Source organism: Anabas testudineus, chromosome 21 (assembly GCF_900324465.2).
Source record: "Anabas testudineus chromosome 21, fAnaTes1.2, whole genome shotgun sequence".
Lineage (NCBI taxonomy): Eukaryota > Metazoa > Chordata > Actinopteri > Anabantiformes > Anabantidae > Anabas > Anabas testudineus.
The window spans coordinates 22,637,957-22,657,061 of NC_046629.1; the positions used below are offsets into that span (position 1 = coordinate 22,637,957).

The 19,105-nt window shown below is 42.7% G+C and overlaps 1 protein-coding gene across 1 annotated transcript; it reads right to left on the minus strand.

The window, feature by feature from the left end:
• Window positions 1-152: 152 nt before the first annotated feature.
• Window positions 153-18,153, minus strand: cavin2a (caveolae associated protein 2a). The gene is made up of 2 exons (XM_026376451.1): window positions 17,436-18,153; window positions 153-3,944 (listed from the first exon to the last, which is right to left on the minus strand). Exons 1-2 carry the CDS (start codon window positions 17,982-17,984, stop codon window positions 3,060-3,062), a joined length of 1,434 nt encoding a protein of 477 aa, XP_026232236.1. The 5' UTR covers window positions 17,985-18,153; the 3' UTR covers window positions 153-3,059.
• Between the last annotated feature and the right edge of the window lie 952 nt (window positions 18,154-19,105).

Consider the following 19,105-nt stretch of genomic DNA (forward strand, 5'->3'; position numbering starts at 1 on the left):
ACCCACACTTGAATGGCTAAGCTTAATCAGATGTCTCCATTATACTATCAAACATATGAGTCACTAGGATCCCAAGAGAAATGACGCACAGGACATCACCTACTATTGTGCAACATCTCCTTGATAACCAAATAAAGACCAAAGAGAAAACGTAATGTTGATAAGTCTTTATTGATGTATACAACACTAAAGGTTGAAAGGAAATGTCTGCACGTTTACAAGACGGTTGAAACAAACGTGAGGAGTACATTTCAACACTCAAGTGGCAGTGAATTGTTTTGCTGCGACAGAAACGTCTTTGGTTGAAGTGGTTAACTACATTTCTAGGCCGTAAAGGAAAAACAAAGATGACAGTAAACCCGGTATCGCTACCTGACGATGCTGCAGGTATCTGGTGTTTGAAACTTCAAGCACATAAAGATCTGATTTAACTGAGTAATTAAAAAAAAAACACCTTTATACAAATCTAAATATTCTTTTATAGATACTGTATTTTTTCAACATTAGCAGACAGAAATATCACCAAAGTAACACATTTGGATAAAAGAAGCAGAAATACCTCAAAGCCAGTCACATCTGAACCTCTACATTATACAGAATGTACACATAAGCCTAGTGTTTGATAAATTTTCAGTAATGTGATTTATACAAAGAAGAATCAAAAAGAAAAGAAAATCCTCAGCACGACTACGAACATTTAATATAAACAGGTAACAACTGTTTTAAAATGATTTCCCCTTTCCTTTCAGAGCTAATGATGCACTTGAAAGACTTTATGTCTGTTCTATCAGGTGCACTGCATTTCTCCTGTGTTTAGACCTGAAGAAAGTGATTTACTTGCATAGTTACGATGTAATAACATTTCGGGGGTATCATATTTATGACTAAACAAAATCAAGAATCTGCTTCTCTCTTATTTAGAAGCAGTATAATGGATGTTGGGTTTAGTGGAATAATCAAAATAGCGGTTCCCTGATCATGCAGTACCAGCGTTTGGTTCTTATACCAAGTTAAATGCCTTTCTAAAAAGCTGCATATGCTGCATGCAGAAACCAAAGTCAACTTTAACGTCCTTTCCAACAAGTGAAGTTCTTTCTCCAACTTCCCAACACCCAGGAGTCTCTACAGGGGCACAACACCTGTGGCTCCAGAGCGGCTTACTCTCTTTGCACCGTCTCAACAAGGAGGCCAAGAGCGTGAAAAATGAGCTGCGCCGGAGTCATCCGTCAAACCTAGGAATGCTGTCCTCCGCCTTTATCTGCTTCTGTGACCTCTCTAGTATCCGGCTCCTTGGCACCTGGTACCACTTGCTAAATTATTTTTAGGGAGTCATGGCATGAGACACCTGTAACCAAGGCTGGTTAAGCACTAACAATGTGTAACAAGAGAGGAAAGTGACTTTATAGAAACTTTCAGGCATATGCTTCCAAACATGAAGGTGACTGTGACTGATGTGTTTGCCTCTCCTTTAAACTTCCTCAGACTTTATGTTGTTGGTATCAAACCATGAATATAGCTTATAAAGCGATAGCTGCAGGGAATTTCTCAAGGAAAAAAAAGACATCTGACATGTTTTACTATCGCTCTTATCTACAAATACATAGGAATCCATCCCATCAGGAGTGCCAGCATGTGCAAGGGAAAGGCACTGTTGGAGTACGTGTGTGAATGTATCTATATGGAGGGGTGGTAGTGTTCTGGTACGTGTCAACGAGACAGTGTTTGTCGTAAACATATGAAACAGAGGAGAATTTCACCATGCAAGCTATGGTTGCCTGAAAGAAAAACTTGTAAAACAGCCTAATATCATATAGTAACTTAACAAAAAGCACAGATACATCTACTGTATAAGTAGATGTATCACACTCAAGGCAGGCATCATAAAGTTACTATTTTATGACGCATAAGCTCTAAATACCTAGAGAGTAGAGTGCCTCATATAGACACAATAACTATACATATACAAATTTGCCCTGCAAAAACAGTGAGAGGGCTGTAAAACACACTTTTAGTTTGTCAGTATTAAAACCTGTAGTGGTATTTGTGTCAGTGATATATATTTTTGCTAAATCTAGAGTAGCTTCTATCCTGTAGTGATGTCCTTCATTTGTGTGAATATGACTGAACTGAAACATTTCTTTTATCTTTCTAGGATTATCAATGGGGAGTATGCTGACTGGTGGTCAGATGGCTATCACAAATTACTACACCGTTTTAGTGTAGCACATGCAACTCGTGGGGTGCTCTACGTAGGCTCATAAATGATAAGGTTGGAAATGACAAATTGGATCTCGCTAGAGAAATAACATATAATTTGACAGCCACAAGTGAAGGACAGGAGACAAGACAGAGCCACTCAGACTACTGAAGTACAGCTACCTGTTAGTTAGGATTAGAGCTTTTTCTGCAAAGTTCCAAAGAATTCAGTAAACAACCTCCAATTCACTACAAAACACCCCAGGACGTTTTTAGTGAAAATCCAGAAACTTGCCATTCCAATTCCTGCACAACCTGGCAACATGCTGCCTCACAAGGCTGTGGGCAGTACCACTGTTGCCCAAGATTTACTTTCTACTTTTTTTTTTTTTTCCTTTTTTCTTATACACAAAAACCTGCACAGAACAAAGAGGCTATTTGTCAGTAAGGAAGAGCGGTCCAGAGGCAGACAAACGCAGCAGGAGAGGGGGATAGTTGGCCCAGCGCCCTGGAGATGAGCTGCTATTGAAGTGTTGGGCACCAGTTGATGGGAGTGACTTATAGAACTCCGGCACAATGTTGCTTTCTTTAGGCAACCCAACAAGAAGGTTTTGGAGTCGGTCTTACTAAGGTGCACTGAGAGGTGTATCTCTTAACCTCACTGCTAAGGTCCAACACTGGACTACCTTGTTGAGAGCTGAGACTATGTTTTCAAGAATTAGGGTGTTTAAGACAATAACACAAGACCTCTTACACTGGAGGGTTAATGTGGGTGGCCTGCTGGGTGTTAATTAATGTAGGAACCTAAAGAAGAAAAGAACAAATTGGGGACTAGAAGTGATGCCCAACAAATTCAAATCATATTAAGACACTTGATCGACAGCATTGATTTCTGTGGGAATCTGTGCATCTGCTGCTATCTCAACTGGGCTTTTGTGCTTTTCTTTTTCTTCTTCTTCTTGTTCTTCATCATCCTCGCCAATATCTTCAACATGCTCAGGAACTGCCAGGCCCGCAGAGCGCTCACCATTAATCTCACACTCAATGCTCTGTGCTTCTCCATTGATTGCCAGCCCCACCTTCATGCTCTCTGGGGTGGACTCTGGGTGCAGCACCTCGACAACCTCGTGCACAACACGTTCGTGGGTATGCACCTCGGCCAATGGAATCTCACCATCTAAGCTTCCAAGGGGAGGAATCTCCACATGGGCTTCTTCACCAGGGGAGCTCATGTCTTGTGAGGGGACCTCTCCGTCTCTGACCTTCTTCACATTGAAGGTCATGGGAGATACCTTAAACGAGGAGGTCTTGGCAGTTGGGCTCTTGGGATGGTTAGGGGTGAAGCTCTTCTTAATTTTCTCTCGCTTCTCTGGTGGCACAATCTTGGTGGTGATCTGGGTCATCCTTTTCTCAATGCTTTGGCGTGAAAAGGCCTTCTTGAGGCTATCAACCTTCTTCAGGCTGGAGCGCTTGAATCTGTCAGCCCTTCTCTCATATGAGCGGGAAGTGCCCAGACCCACAGCGGCCTCACCCTCCAGCATGTCGTCGTCTTCTTGGTGCGCTGGAAGATCATCATCCTCATCTGAGGAGAGGTTAATTGTCTGGAGACCCTCGTCCTGGGTACGGATGGCCTCAACAGACCCTGTTACAGATGGAGTAGGGTGGGTGGATTCTGCATCATACTGGCTTGGCTGTGGGGTCTTGACGGAATCCTTCACTAATAAGGTGGAGGGGATCTCGTTTTCTTCCTATGAAAAACAAGAACAGAAGAAGAGGGTTTAGACTTTAAGCAGGTTCAAGTGCCTTCTGAGGAAAACTTGAACATGATTCAAATCAAGATTTTTCAAATGTACTTCCACGCACGCATTCCAATAAACATGTTAATGTATACTTCTGGCCATGGCAATTGTAAATAGGTGTCTGTATTTTATACACTCTGTCAGGTTAGGCAGGTCCACCTACTGAGTACTGAGTAAACCAGTCTCTGCATGTCTCCCTGGCCTGCTCCTCAAGACATCTGAGGAATCCCACCTATTTCTCTGCATGAGTAAAACACTTTTCTTTTATCCCTAAATGCCTTTAACCTCCTCTTTCCATAAGTACATTTGTGACTAGAGAAAGTGTGAGCAATAAATTCAGTATGCATAGTTTAAATTTGTTTAACCTTATCTTTGCTATATTGCAGTCTCTCTTTTTCTTTGACTTGTTGAATACCTGTTACACTCCACTGACGATTTATGAGATAGAGTTCCAACCCCTATTGCTCCCTTCTTTTCATTCCTAAGACTGAGTGAAGAGTGAAGGTGCTGCTTTAGTGGTTGGCTACACATCTGAAATGCTCATAAACAAACCCATCGAGTGACATCAGCTGAGAGTATCAACAGCGGATTCTTCACTTGAGCTGACTTAATGCAACACAGTGTGCAGCACATTTATTGTATTCTTTAGTTCAGGCATATGATATTAATTACATACTTACTTTAAGTTATTTACTTATTATTAAGTTAATGAACATGTTGCACAAAATATGAAAAAAACTGGATTTTCTCTGCATGAGTATTTGAGATAACTCTGAGATAACTTGAAACTGTGAAAAAGATGAATTGTCATAAATCACTGTTTCTTGCATAAAACAAAAATGATGGGACCTTTAACCTAATATTTTGTTGCACAATCCTATGAAGCAATTACTGCAAATGTGCAATGTTTGTGACTCTTAGTGAGACTTCAGCATCTGCCTACAGGTTCTCTGGACAACTCTTCCTGAGCAAGCTGCTCCAGCAGTCTCAGGTTTCTCAGGGTGCCTCCTCCAGATTGCATGTTCCAGTTAGTTCTGTACAGTAGGGTGTTTGTCATTGAGGTGACCGAAAAACTCAACGCTTGTCTGATTGTACATTACACTTCCCCTGCAGAGATTGAAGTATCTGCTGGACGGTAATAACTATCTTGGCAGTACTCCATCAATCAAGGCTAAAATTACAGTACTGTGGAAGAATTCATATGCTACTTGTAGTTTCCCCAATGCCATTTTTGGTTACTGTCTGTAGATTTGTGAGCACAGAGTATTTTTTACAATTTTAATTGAAATCATAGTGTGCAAAAATAAAAAGTCAAATAACCGTAGTTGTTATAGTCAAGATTTACAAATTTAAGTAAGTGTGTGTTATTGGCACGGCAAGTTCCAGCATTTCTGTTTCAATTCCTGCATTTCCTTGATTTCCTGGTAATTTAAAATGAAAAAGAGTTTTTCCATAATCTGATCCCACACAGTTGCGGCAATGAAACACTTTTACAGTACAAAGGACAGCTCATAAGGAGCATGAAGCCATGCAAAAACCTTGTGTTTCTACCTCCTTGCAGACACCTGAAACCCTTTTGCCTTGATCTCAAACATGCAGGCATGATTCACAGTTCAGGTGTGTGCCAAGCATGTGTGCTGTCTCCAAGTTAACGCTAATAAATCAGTCAGTTTGTTCTTACAGGTACAACATTGACCTTAAGAACAGGACCACATTTTCCATGATGAGGCGGAAGAAGTAAAACAGTAAATGCTCCAGAATAATATGAACTATGCATAGTGCAGGAGCACGGTTAATAAAATTCTGGTCTTCTTTATTTACCACTAATATCCACTAGAGGTATGCCATCCTCAGAATGCTGGGAGTGATGACAGCAAGTTGAAATTCAAAAAGACAAAGGTAGCACCTTGGGGAACGGCTCTGGTTACCACCTCTCATTTGGTTTTAACTGTAATCCCTCCCTTTCAGTATTGTTCGCTGCAGCTCCGTCCTGTCATGTGTGAATGAGAAGCCTCTGAATGCCCTATTTTTCTGCTGCTGGTGTGACACCACGCCACACCCACAGAGACTGTGTGGATCTGTTGAACATGTTGGTGCAAACTCAGATCAGGATGTCAGAAACTACTTCAGTGATGTCTCTTATATTAAACACATTATTTGTAATGCAGAAATACGACATGCTTGTTTCTAGTAAGATCATATTACCTCAGACTTCATGCTCTTTATCTTCTTACCTCTGTTTAGATTTGAAACAGAATCAAACAGCAGTTTTAATCAGCGTGTAATGTAATACATCTTAAGGTTCTAAGCATCCACCTACAGTCTGACCAGTCTTGATTAGAAAATCAAAGCCAATATGGCCTCTCCTGGCCCTCAGCAGTCTATCTGCTGATAATAAACAGTAATCTTGCTGTTTGGCGGTGTTAAGGTTTCTCAAGATTCAATCATAACACCTCTGCTCCAGTCTGGGCATGTCACAGACTTAGTGATTTGGCTCAGACATGTTTGATAAAAATCGGTGTGGGTGCTGGAGTATGTGGGAGGCCGCAAGCGAAACTTAAACAGCCTTCAGTGAGAGCTGAGCCCTGTTACCATCTACTGCTACTAGACCTGGTGCAATAACACAGTTTAAGTGGTTTTATTGATTGATCCATGCATTACTCATTGTGATAAATTCAATCACTGCTTTGTTTATCTATTCTAACTGAACAGTTCCTAACAACTCCAAGAACCTCTAGTGTTTGAAGAACAAGAGCCTTATAGAAAAGAGATAAAGAGAACAGAAAAAGAGCTGTAAGATAGCTTGTCTGCAGTTTAACCCCCCCCCAACAATCTTGGCAAGCAAGCTACAACAACAACATTTTCCTAAACATCATTTGACCCAGGTCGGTCCTGTGAGAGTATGTGTGTGTGTGGGCCTCACATTCTGGCACTACTCTCTTGGGAACCCATATTAATTAATGTGCCCTCTAAGCAAGCACTCATTAACCACAGAGGATGTGATATGTGTAAATATGTGTGCGTTTGAGTGTCCATGTGCCAAAGTCCATTTGTGTGCAGTCATGTAGGACATCAGCCATTGTTTAAGGAAATGGTTTAAAAGAGCAAGATGAAAAGAGAATTAAAATAACTTTGGAGCACACCCAAAAAACAAAGTGAATCTATTTTGACAGGAAATTTATTGTACATTAAAGGGCACACACATAATATTTTGTGCTACTGCTTATGTAATGATGTTCAAAAAGCTCATTAACAGTAACATGGTAGATTTGCCGGCTAATTGTAAGAATGGCATAGGTGTTCTTAAGCCAGAACTTTTACAAGTCAGTTCTCTGGAGTGTCTTGCTCTATTCGAAGAGAGAGGGATCAGGGTGTGGTAGGATGGAGCCTTGGCTCTAGTGGACTCATGTTACTTTGTGAGTGTGCGTTTATGTTTACACAGTATACCGATACTTTGCACTGAACATTTTGCATTTCTTCAAGACAAAAGAAGTCACGAGACATATTTAAGAGATGGTTCGCCTTGTTAGCTTTCCTCAGAAGTTTAGTCATGATTTGATTCAGAGAAAACCCACCTCTACTTAGAATAACAATGTAACTTCTGTCATGTTTCACACTATCACAAAGCAATATATATTATTATATGCACTGCCAAAAAAATTAAAGGGACACATAAGATTTCAATAGGGAAAAAGGTCATGCTGGATATTTATACTGATATGGACTGAGTGATGTGTTAGGAATGAAAGTATGCCACACTGTTCAATAGAAATTTAAATTATCAACCTACAGAGGGGCTGAATTCAAAGACACCCTGAAAATTAAAGTGGAAAGATGCAGCAGGTTAGTCCATTTTACTGAAATCTCATTCCAGCAACTGAGCACTTTGTTTGGACCCCACATGCTTGTATACAGGCCTGACAACATCAGGGCATGCTACTAATGAGACGATGGATGGGCAGTCTGAGGTGCAACCTGGCAGTGTTGGATGGACCATAACATAATGTCCCAGAGGTTTTATTGGAGGTCAGGTGAATGTGGGGGTCAATAAATTGTATCAATTCTTTCATCCTCCAGGAACTGCCTGCATACTCTCACCACATGAAGCTGGGCTTGTTTTCACCAGGAGGAACCCAGGACTCACTGCACCAGTGTAGGGTCTGACAGCAAGTCCAAGGATTGCATTCATTCCAATACCTAATGCCACTCAGGGTGCTGTAGGCTAGCTCGTAGAGGTCTGTGCATCCCTCCATTCATATGCCTCCCCAGACCATCACTGACCCACCACCAAACCATCATGTTAAGTCATGATGAACGTAACAGGCAGCATAACGTTATCCATAGCTTCTCCAGACCCGTTCACATCTGTCTCATGTGCTCAGGGTGAACCTGCTCTCATCTGTTCTTTGGCAAATGCCAATCGAGCTCCATGGTGCCAGGCAGTGAGCCCACGCCCACAAGAGGACCTCTGGCCCTCAGGCCACCCTCATAAAGTCTGTTTCTGATTGTTTGGTCAGACACATTCACACCAGTAAGCAAATAGAAAACTGGTTAAAAACCTCTCAGAAAGGATGAGGTGAAAAAAAAAGGTTAGTGCCCTCCACCTGTTCAACTATTCCTGTTTTGGGGGTCATCTCATTGCTGCCCCTCTAGTTCACCTGTTGTTAATTTCTTTAACACCAAAGCAGCTAAAACTGATTCAACAACCCCCTCTGCTACTTAACTGACCAGATCAATATCCCAGAAGTTGAACTGACTTGATGCTTAACTCTGATTAAAAATTGTTGCTTTAGTTTTTTTGAGCAGTGTAAATACAATTAAATACGTCTAATGCCAGAACTTTTTGATTGTTTCCAGATATATAGGAAAATATCAGATTTTTAAGGTAGTGTCACAATTTTTTTTTTATTCACTTTGAGATTGCATGGTCCCCTGAGGATGAATCCTTCTGACTAACTAATTTACTGCTTAACAGTCCCCTGACTTTTCTTCTTGAATTTATCATTTTGTTATGAAATATGTCGACACCTGTTACATCGGCATCTTAATGAAATTTGGCTCACACATCCATGCACCTATTAAGGTGATTTGTAATAATTTCATCTCCTGACCGTTCATCCAGCACTATCCTCACATCGAAATCTATTTTTCGCCTATATTTTATTACTATATGCCTGCAAAGCTAATGACAATCCCATCAGCCCCAGCTGTACTTTGAGTTACAAAATACTACAGCAGCATCATGATAAACATGGTGCAAACATTCTACAACCTAAACCTCTTTTAACATTGTGACTGTGAGCATGTTACCATGCTGATGTTAGAATTCAGCTCAAAGCAACAGTGTGCTTAAATGTTTGGCCTCACAGAACTGCAAGTTTGGCTGTAGCCATTTGATCACATCACAGTATGACACAATATTTTTTTAATCTCAATCTGTAGATTATACAAAAAAAAATCAACAACAATCATAATGATGTTTTTCTGTGTTGTGTATTTTCCGCATGTAACCACGTATCCTGCATGCATTTCTGTGTGGAGGAAACTTGAGCAGGTGCGTTTCCTTGGCCCTTCAGACGATAAGTGGGGGTTCTCTTAATCCTAATAAGTGAGGTCGGTACAGGTGTGTTGGCACAGCGAGTCAGGTGCCTCCGGGAGGGGCTGCACAAGAGGGTACACCTTCACATCACAGAAAAGTCACCACAGACACACACACATTTACTACTGTTAAGCCCCTGCAATTATTTTGTTACTGAATGAGAGAGAAAGACAGGAAGCTTAGAACAGGGAGAAACGAGAGTGCAGACAAACTAAAAGTTACTCCAAGAATGTGCTAACATTGATGGTTATCTTAGACTTTGTGTGGTGCATGTTTCTCACAAGGACTAAAGACAATGTGCTGGTTCTCAAGTTTTTCTTCCAGCTCTGCTTTATTTTTCTCTTGTTCATCTGAATTCCAACCAGCACATTCAACATCTCCAACAAATCACCGTCCCTTATACTATTGTGCGTACACCCTCTCTAACACAAAGTGTGGAACTCACAAACTTGTGATTGTCTAAATTCCCCTTCGTTTTGACATCCCTTCCATTACAGTGCACTGATTTTTTTACAGCCCCCCCCCCCCCCCCCCAAATCCCATTGTGACAAAAGCAGTATCAAGTCTGCAGCAGTCCTGAATCATGCCTCTTGGCTTCATACCCATGAAGTTCTGCATAACAAGTTTGAGCATTCTTTCCCCATTCACGCTCCTCCCATATCTGCCTCACCATAAGAAAACACGGCGTGTTTACTGGCCTTGCAAGCTTGTGTAATCATACAACACAATAACCAATTCAGGCACGATGTCATGCTGACATACTGGTAGAATGCAGATTGTGGCAATCTAGAGAAGTGGCAATTATTCCTGATGACACAGATCAATGATGCTGGACGTCAGAGGAGAATTCACTCAACCCATAATTTACCAAGATAGCAGTCTGTGCACACGATGTTGACGTTTCATATTCTGCCATACGTACGCTCCAGTTTCGCAGTTGACTGCAGCGTTGAGATCTTTGTTGCTCAGTGCACATCATTTGCCTCAATCAGATTGACTCAAACATGCACTTCGTCTGCTTCTCTTGCACCATCCTTCCACGTTTGACAAATGATGTAATGTTGTAAAAATGACTTCAGCAATGTCCCAGCAACGTTCTTACACATTTACATTTGTGATATCTCTGGGTTTAGCTCTGCACTGCACGGCTATGTTAATCTCCTCTAGCTCCTTTGTTTCAATCTCCAAAGATCTTGCTTTGCACATGGCTTCAGCACAGTCCCAAACTGTGCATATCAGAACCATTGTTTGATAAGGGCTGTGCAGAGATACCACAGGCCATTTTGATAAGACCACCACCAATTGTCACAATGTTTACCCTGTACGGAGGTCAAAGGCCATGAGTGTCTGCAGAGCAGTCAGAAACCCATCATGTTATCTCAAAACATGTTGTATTTTTATGTTTTATTATTGCAGAGAAATAAGAACACTGAGCACCAAAATGGCTATTGTTCTTACTCTTCCTGTCATGGACATTGTGGCCTTGGCAAAGGCATTAGATGGGCAATGGGTTACAATAGATGTACAATTCAATTAAGGGACTCACAACATTCATACCTGAATGTGTTGGTCTGACAGTAAAGAAGGTCACAGGCCAGAACATGTCATGCTGGCTATAAAGTTGCTGCAGTTTTTTTTTCTTCAGAAATTTACCTGGATTTTGTGGTTACAAACCTGTCTTTGCCTCACAGACTGAAACAGCTGAGAAATCTTGTCAAACCTGAATGTGACATCAGGTAGAAGAGCAAGCTGTACTTCCCCAACCATGTCTTTGGCCAATAGAGTTTGCAAAGTTAAAGTAAAATCTTGCCAACTTTTTCTTAGTTGACACTGAACACAATTCTCACGTTGACTTTTTTCCTCTGCCTGTAATTTTTCTCTCTATATTTATCTCTCCGGTGCCCCCTTCTTTTTCCTTTGAGTTCTCTGAAAACCCGGAGGATTATGTGAGGAATGAACCCCATAGGGAAAATAAGAATGGTAACAAAGCAAAAAAGCCACGCTGTAAACAAACCTCATTGTTCATTTAGAAAGCACACCTTAAAGGCAGCGCAGCCAATTTACTCTTTTGACTTTGCCACCTGTCAGCTCTGTACTATAAATTCTTACAATGTTACTGTGGAGGACAAAATATACTGTATGAAAGCCACAGATTAGATACTGTATGTGGTTGACATATTATTAAACAGCATCTGTAGCAAACACAATAGGAGTTTACTGTATTTTGAGTAATAGGAAGGAGTAATAGGAAGGAAAGGTATAATTCATTTTAAATTGCTCAGTTCCATTAACTGTCACAGTGAGCAATTCCAGCCAAGACAAACAAGTCATTCTAACCACTTGTTTTAAATCATATGATGTAATCAGGAAGATAGTTTATTTAAAAAGGTGCTTCTACACAAACAAAAGACACGCCACCATATGTCTTCTATTTCTAAAGTCTACAGGTACTGGACCTCCATGGGGTCAGTAATTAGCTGTGATTAGTTGTGACCTCGAAGCTGCAGGGCTCACACACCCTACAGCTCGGAACACAAACCACAATGTAGGGGCCGATGTTAGAAAACCAGCTACGAAGACACAAGGCGTGAGGTAACCTGTCCCAGACATGAAACTGACATCAAGTGTCAGAACGAATTCTTGGTCAGACGCTGAACATGTCACTCTGTCCTGGATTAGCTGAGGTCTTCTAACATCTGACAGGGGACTACTGATGGAATTATGCTTTTGTTGGTATAGTTACAGAAATATTTATTAATTGAAGTATTGATTGGCTTATAACTAGCCAGTACTTTTCAAACTCTAACTCATTATGCTACCAGCTAGTATCAACACTGTTGTTACAATAATTAATAACAAAAAGCCACAAATTACACATTTCTCAGTGTAACAGCTGCTCTCAGATCCTGTTTCCATTTTCTGTTTATTTAACGTCTGTGGGTTTTTTTGTTTCTGTCCTTGTCGACCGTGACAGCAGTGCCGTAATTACAATGTTACTTTACACATGTGCATGAGTTAAGCCTGGGTAATATGGAGGCCATGCGTGATTAAAAGCACTGCATCGGCTAGAACTGCTGTGGGCTAAGAGCTGATGCAATATATCACCTGCTAGTGAGGGACACACAACAAATCTCAGCTGTGGCCTGCAGCAGGCTGCCTGCTCAAACCTGTAGGAAGGGACTTTGCGTTGAACCCATGCAATACGTGCACTCTAATTACCTTATCCATCGGAACGTCATATTTGGGACAAAGCTGATGTCTTATATTCTCATAACAACTATGATTCTATCGCTATGTGTAATTGGCCTGAAAGGTTTTACTTGCAGTTAAAACTTTCTTGCGTCGCGTTTGATTTGAATGCACAAGATGGTGAATATAAACCCGCAGTTATTAGGCCACGATTTAGCTTTATTTAACTTCAGATTACTGAGCTTTGTGTCAGTAAACTCTGGGGAAGGTAAGAACTTGGGGCGAGGTCGGGGACAGAATTACCAGTTTGTCCTCCATGAGCAGTGTGTGGAGAAACTGACTTCACTTCCTTCTGCTGCAAGCGAAGATTAAGTCACAACCTTTGGTCAAGTGTTGCTACACTGTACAAAAGGTAGTTAGGAGCAAGACAAACAAATCCACAATGAGTGACGTAAAGCCAATCACTCACTATCTTCTGTACTGAATGACAAGTGAGAATGTGGTTCCACAATCTGAAGGGTTCACAAATAATTCATTTGAACTGAGTGCGAACAAAACTCTTCAGGAGCAACATCATACATTAGACCCCACAGCACAAAGTCCAGCAAAGACCAAGCTGCAGTCAGTGTTTAGTTTGGCTCAGAAACATGTTTCTCTCTGCTTGCAATGTGATATAAATGTCCTCCGATGGTGTGTGGGAGCTAGCTCTGACTGTTGTCGTTCTGCTATCTCTGCTATCCCAAAAACACAGGCAATTACCAAACATCCTCTTCCCGTTCCACCGAGAGAACCTCTGTCACTAAATATCTGGCAGAACTCTGAAACGGGGCCACATATGCAATGTGGAGAAACAAATGAAATCTCACAGCATTCAAATCCACTTTGCCATTGTGGTTGAGCTGTTTGCTAGGATGGAGTTCCACTTTAAAATAAATACAGACGAATAGATTTAAATCCACTTAGAAATAAATTGCAAATTATGTATTTTATTTATTTGAATTGTGTCGTATTTCGTGTAGCACGCCGCAGTGAAGCTGATAAGACAAGCTATAAGATACAGTGGCAAGAAATTCATGGTTAGTTAGAATTTCATGGTTTTCTGCATTCATTTATCATAAAACATGATCTGATCTTCATCTAAATCAAAAGTATTAACAAATATAATGTGCCTAATATAATAACAGAAAAAAAACATTCAGATCTTTCATGTCTTTATTGAGAACAACCATAAAAACCTCATAGTGATAGTGGAAAAGTATGTGAATTAATTTGAATTAACTGGTTGACCCCCTCTTGGCACCTCAACCAGGTGCTTCCTGTAGCTGTGGATCAGCCCATTCTTCCTGCAGAACTGCTTTAACTCTGTCATATTCTTTGGATGTCTCATGTTTGTGGCTCTCTTAAAGTCGTTCCATACCATCTCTATTGGGTTGAGGTCTGGACTCTGATTTGGCCACTTCAAAAGGCAGATTTTGTTTTTCTGAAGCCACTCTGTTGTGGACTTGCTTCTGTGTTTTTGCTTTCTAGAGGTCATTATTTCTGGGGTTCACATACTTTTTCCACTAGAACTATGAAGTTTACTTGGTTGTTTTCAATAAAGACTTCAGAATTTGTTTTGTGTTATTAGTTGAGGCACATCATATTTGTTAATACTCTTTACTTAGATGAAGATCAGATCACATTTTATGACAAATAAATCAGTAAACCATAAAATTCACCTATGTTTCACCTATGTTTTCTTGACACTGTATCCAGAGTTACTGTTAAAATGTAAATGTGTAGGTAATGAGCCACTGATTTTAATCTGCGAGACAAATAATAGAAAAAAACAAATGCAATCCAACACAAAAAAGGCCAACATTACTTTACCATACAGTGATAAAAGTCTCTACAGAACAGTCTCTACTGTGTACACAGTGGAATCTCAGATGCCTGGGAACTGTGCGTGTTTTGAATGTGTATATCAGGGAGTGTGTGTGGAGGAGAAAGAGCCTAGAGACGGGGAGCCATGTGGAGGCAGGAAAAGCACGGGTGCACAAAAACAAACAAACACGGCCCGAGCAGCAGTAATTAAGTCCTCATTAGTCCTTGTTATGCACAGGAACGCAGCCGAGCGGCAGACAGCACAGTCTTTACTGACCTGGAGCTGGTATAGACCCCTGTCAAGACCCCTGCTCCATGCAACAGTGGGCGTTTACCCACAAGCCCTCTGTGTTTCCGCCTCAACTGGCACATACAGGATGATGAGTGTTTTGGATCAATTTTTGGCGAGTGGGGACGCAGGGAGGAGCTAAAAGGCTGGCATAGAGAGTTTGGCTCTCGGGTGCGCCGCAAATGTGCATTATCAAAGAGTGGCATGGGGTGTGCGGCAAAAAATGGCAGTTGATCCCAAACCAAAAGATATCAGACAACAGCATTGAACCACAGCACCAGATGGAGCAAATTAAGAACAAGGCACAGTACCGAGATGGACGCGGTAAAGAGTCAGCATAGAAGAAGGATCAAGAGCCGCCGTTGGTTCTTTTATTCCGTGCTGCCCTTGGGCACACTGAGTCTCATTTAGCAGCTCTGTAACTGCATACACCTGACCTAGCACACTAGAGTAAGAGCTAATGGGCAAACTGCACGCACACACACACACATGCCCTAGAGGCCATACTTGCCCCATACTCCACCCATCTACAAATGCTTTACTTTTAGTTTGACTGAAATTGGGAGGAACAGCAGGGGAAGGAGTTTGATCAGTGCTTTTTATCGGAGCCTGCAAGTAGCTCAAAGTGAATTTAAATTCATTTATATGCTGGATAGAAAGAAGAAAAACACATCCAGGAAAACACAACACAAAAAATCCAAAAGACGCGTGGAATTTGACGAAGCCCCGAAACCAACTCTCGGTATCTCCGAAGTGACGGGACACTCCCTTCAATTCAAAATCGATGCATGTTGTCTTGCCTACACACACACACACACACACACCCACACACACACAAGGTAAGGTCCTGGCACCTGTTGCATTTCAACAACAGAGCCTCAGTACCTGGGAAACCAGATAACAACAGCGGTTAAGAGCTCTCAGTGGCTCCGGCTGTGTCAACAGTGGCTCCCCCTTTACTGCCAGGGCACACATTTGTACGCACGCGCCCAGGCGCACACACACACACACACATACACACAAGTACGCGCGCATGAAAAACTACATACTCATTCATGCACAAAGTACTTTTAAGATTTTCCCTCTGCCTTGTTTATTAGGTTGAGTGTGAATACATAGATCACATCATGCACAATATGGGGCTGCTCCCACTCACTCAGTGAGTAAACTCCTTTTATCTTCACATCAAGAATACAAGAGCAGCTCTATCTTTCACATCGCATGGAAACACAACTATTTTTGTGTCTCGAGATAAGAGTGCTTATGTTAGAGTTGGGGATAGTGGGATAGAGGCCTGGCGCTCATACTTTCCACTCGTCATTTCCTGGGGAAATTGGAAAGTTTATCACTTTTTCAGAGCCAGTATAGAGTTTTCCCCTCACAGGTGCGATATGGCAGTTGAAGAGGTAAATCCATCCAAAAGCTATCTGTCTGCCTGAATTATGACTGTGGGGTGTAAACAGATCTAGTCGAAGTCAGAGTCTGAGCCCTCCTCTATTATCCTCTGTAGCTCTATTCTCAGACACACCCTTCTTCTGTCACACACACATGCTGACACATGCTGACACACACACACACACACACACACACACACACACACACACACACAGACATAGCAGACGTGTGAAGAATGGGGTTCACTGTGTATGCACTTACAAGATATGACAAATCATAAGTTCTTAACTCCACAGTCAGACTGAATATAGTCAGAACCAGACTGTGTTCAGTAATGTGTGGATGATGTACACCATTATCAGTAGAGGTGTGTTTGAAAACTGCGAATAGATCCTCACATGATTAGCAAGGTGACTGCAGTGTTACAAATATAAAAAAGATGTCGGGCTGAAGACGTAATAAAGTGCTGTTCACCTGCCGTGGGTGCGCACATCCAAACACACCCAGTACTGCAGTCAAATATGCATGCAAATATTCTCCCTGTCACACACACACACACCCACACACACACACACTAGAATGAGTCCTTATGAGCAGTTTATAATGCAAATCTTAAAGGCTCAGTTCAACTATTTAATATTGCTTTTGTAAAGTTGTGAGATGAACTGCAAAAAGTCTGATCAATGTTGGAATTTTCCAAAATTTAGTTTCTAGTATGAACCTCTGAAAACACTCCACTACAACTTCCCCTTAACTTAATTCAGCATTGACATCATTACAAGCAGCCCTCATTAGACCACACATATTGTTACCTGCACAGATTAGCCTACATGTCCACAGCCCAGCTCTACAAACCCTGATGACATCACTGTTTCGTCAGACAGGTTATGTTCTGTGAAGTTTCCTGCTGAGCCACAGAAGAGCTTCAGATGATTCTCATTGGGAATCATTTGAATTTAATGCGTAAAGTGGGTGGAGTGGCCCTTTAAAACCCCAGCACTACATTGGCTGTAGGATATTCTACAGGGTATTTGAGGACAACAGCTACAGGTTATGATGTCATAGCTCTAACAGAGTTCCTCTGGTGGTTGTCTGGCTGCCTCACCTGGAAGATGAGCACTTTAAAGTGGTTCCTCTTCAGCAGGTGGTTGTGGTTGGCCTCCAGCTTCTTCACCTGCACCGCCTGTTTGTCCAGGCGCTCCTTCACATCCTTCAGGTGGCCGCTGACTTTGCGGGAGCGCTCCAGCAGCTTGTTGACGCTGTTGGAGGTGCTGACGTGGTTCTTGGACAGGCGAGTCACGTCTCCCTGCACGACCCGCACGGCGCCCTCCAGGTCGGCCTGCCGCTGCTCCATGCGCTGCTGGTTGTCCTGCACCGCCTCCAGCATGTTCATCAGCTTGTCCAGCAGGGCCACCACGGTGATGGCGCTCACCTGGCCGCGGTCCACCGGGCTCCCGGGCGCAACTGCAGCTGGGCTGGTCGGACCTTTAAAGCCCAGCCGGGAGAGAGTGCCGGTCGGTGTGGGGGAGGACGGGGCAGATGAGGGGCTAAAGCTCGGGATGAGGAGCTCCGCATTGTCGGGCAGCTGCTGCGGGATGTTGTGCGTGCTGCCGGACACGCTGCTGGGCTCGGCGTGGGAAGCGTCATCCTCCATGGTTCACAGGTGCTCGGATGTCCCGGACAGTTGAGCAGTAGTCTCACTCACTCTCAGGTGCAGCTTTCACTCGCTCCAGCTGGGAACTGACGGAGGGAGTGCTCCACCCGCTGGAGTTGATTCAGCATCCACGCCCCGGACCGTCTCTGCTGCCACACGGACACGCACAAACACGCCGTGAACTTCCAACAACACCTCCCCTAGCGAGCCGCCGGGAGGGGCGCCGTCGCTATGGGAACCGTGCAGGCCAAGCCCTATTGACAGAGTTGTAGAGGTGCGTGCGCGTGCGCGCGCGTGCCCGTCCTTCCTCGTAAACTTGCTTGCTGTGTGTTTTTCACGTGACCTCCGACCATTCCACTCTGTGCATGCGTGGCTGCATTTGCAAACCGCCTGAAAGCTGCTCCTGTTGTTTGCACTTGCTGCTGCTGCTGCTGCTGCTGGGTGTTGTACAGGGAAAGTGTCTGCTGCTGTTATGGAGCCTTCATGTGTGTTTGTTCTACTGCAGTGTGCGTCCAACAAAACAACAAAGTGACAGTAAAACTACAAATCAGCTCAGCGAGGTGTGTTTCAGGAAGTCAGCTGACATTCTGCAGGCTCACATACAACATGGACCATACTTTCTTGGTGTCACACTCTGTTTTATGGCCTCTGCGCGTCTTGGCCTGTGCTACTATGCGGCTGGGTGTGGGTGATCAGCGTGCCCCTCTTGTTTTGGAGTTCGGTTTCATGGCATGGGGCACACTGACATGGAAATGTGGAAATCCCTGTTTCAACAATGAGCTCATCTGTGCCCTGACCCCCCTCCACCCCCCGTGAAGCGTCCTCTTTGTCGTCATTACTGTAAATCTGACAGTGGCACAATAACTCTTTCAATCGAAAATCAAATAAATACATGTTGTCAAACAGGAATGTGTCCGTGTGTTTGAGCAAGAGCTCCTGAAAGAGTGTGTTTATCTGTGTGCAGAATACTTGGGTTTTGTCACTGCTGATTCAAGTCTCCACCTGCATTTTATTAGATTCAGCTTGATAAAGGCTAAGCCAGTCATCTAATATCAATGCAAGTCACTGACAGCACTAAACCCAGATTACAGAGACCTTTCTGCAGCCACTTATGTCAACAC

What these genes read in the sequence shown, in the direction of transcription:
- cavin2a (XM_026376451.1), bottom strand. Translation starts at nt 17,984, where the DNA reads ATGGAGGATGACGCTTCCCACGCCGAGCCCAGCAGCGTGTCCGGCAGC. An exon ending in TTAAAGTGCTCATCTTCCAG is followed by an intron (nt 3,945 to 17,435) that starts GTGAGGCAGCCA and finishes TGTTTTTCATAG; the next exon opens with GAAGAAAACGAGATCCCCTC.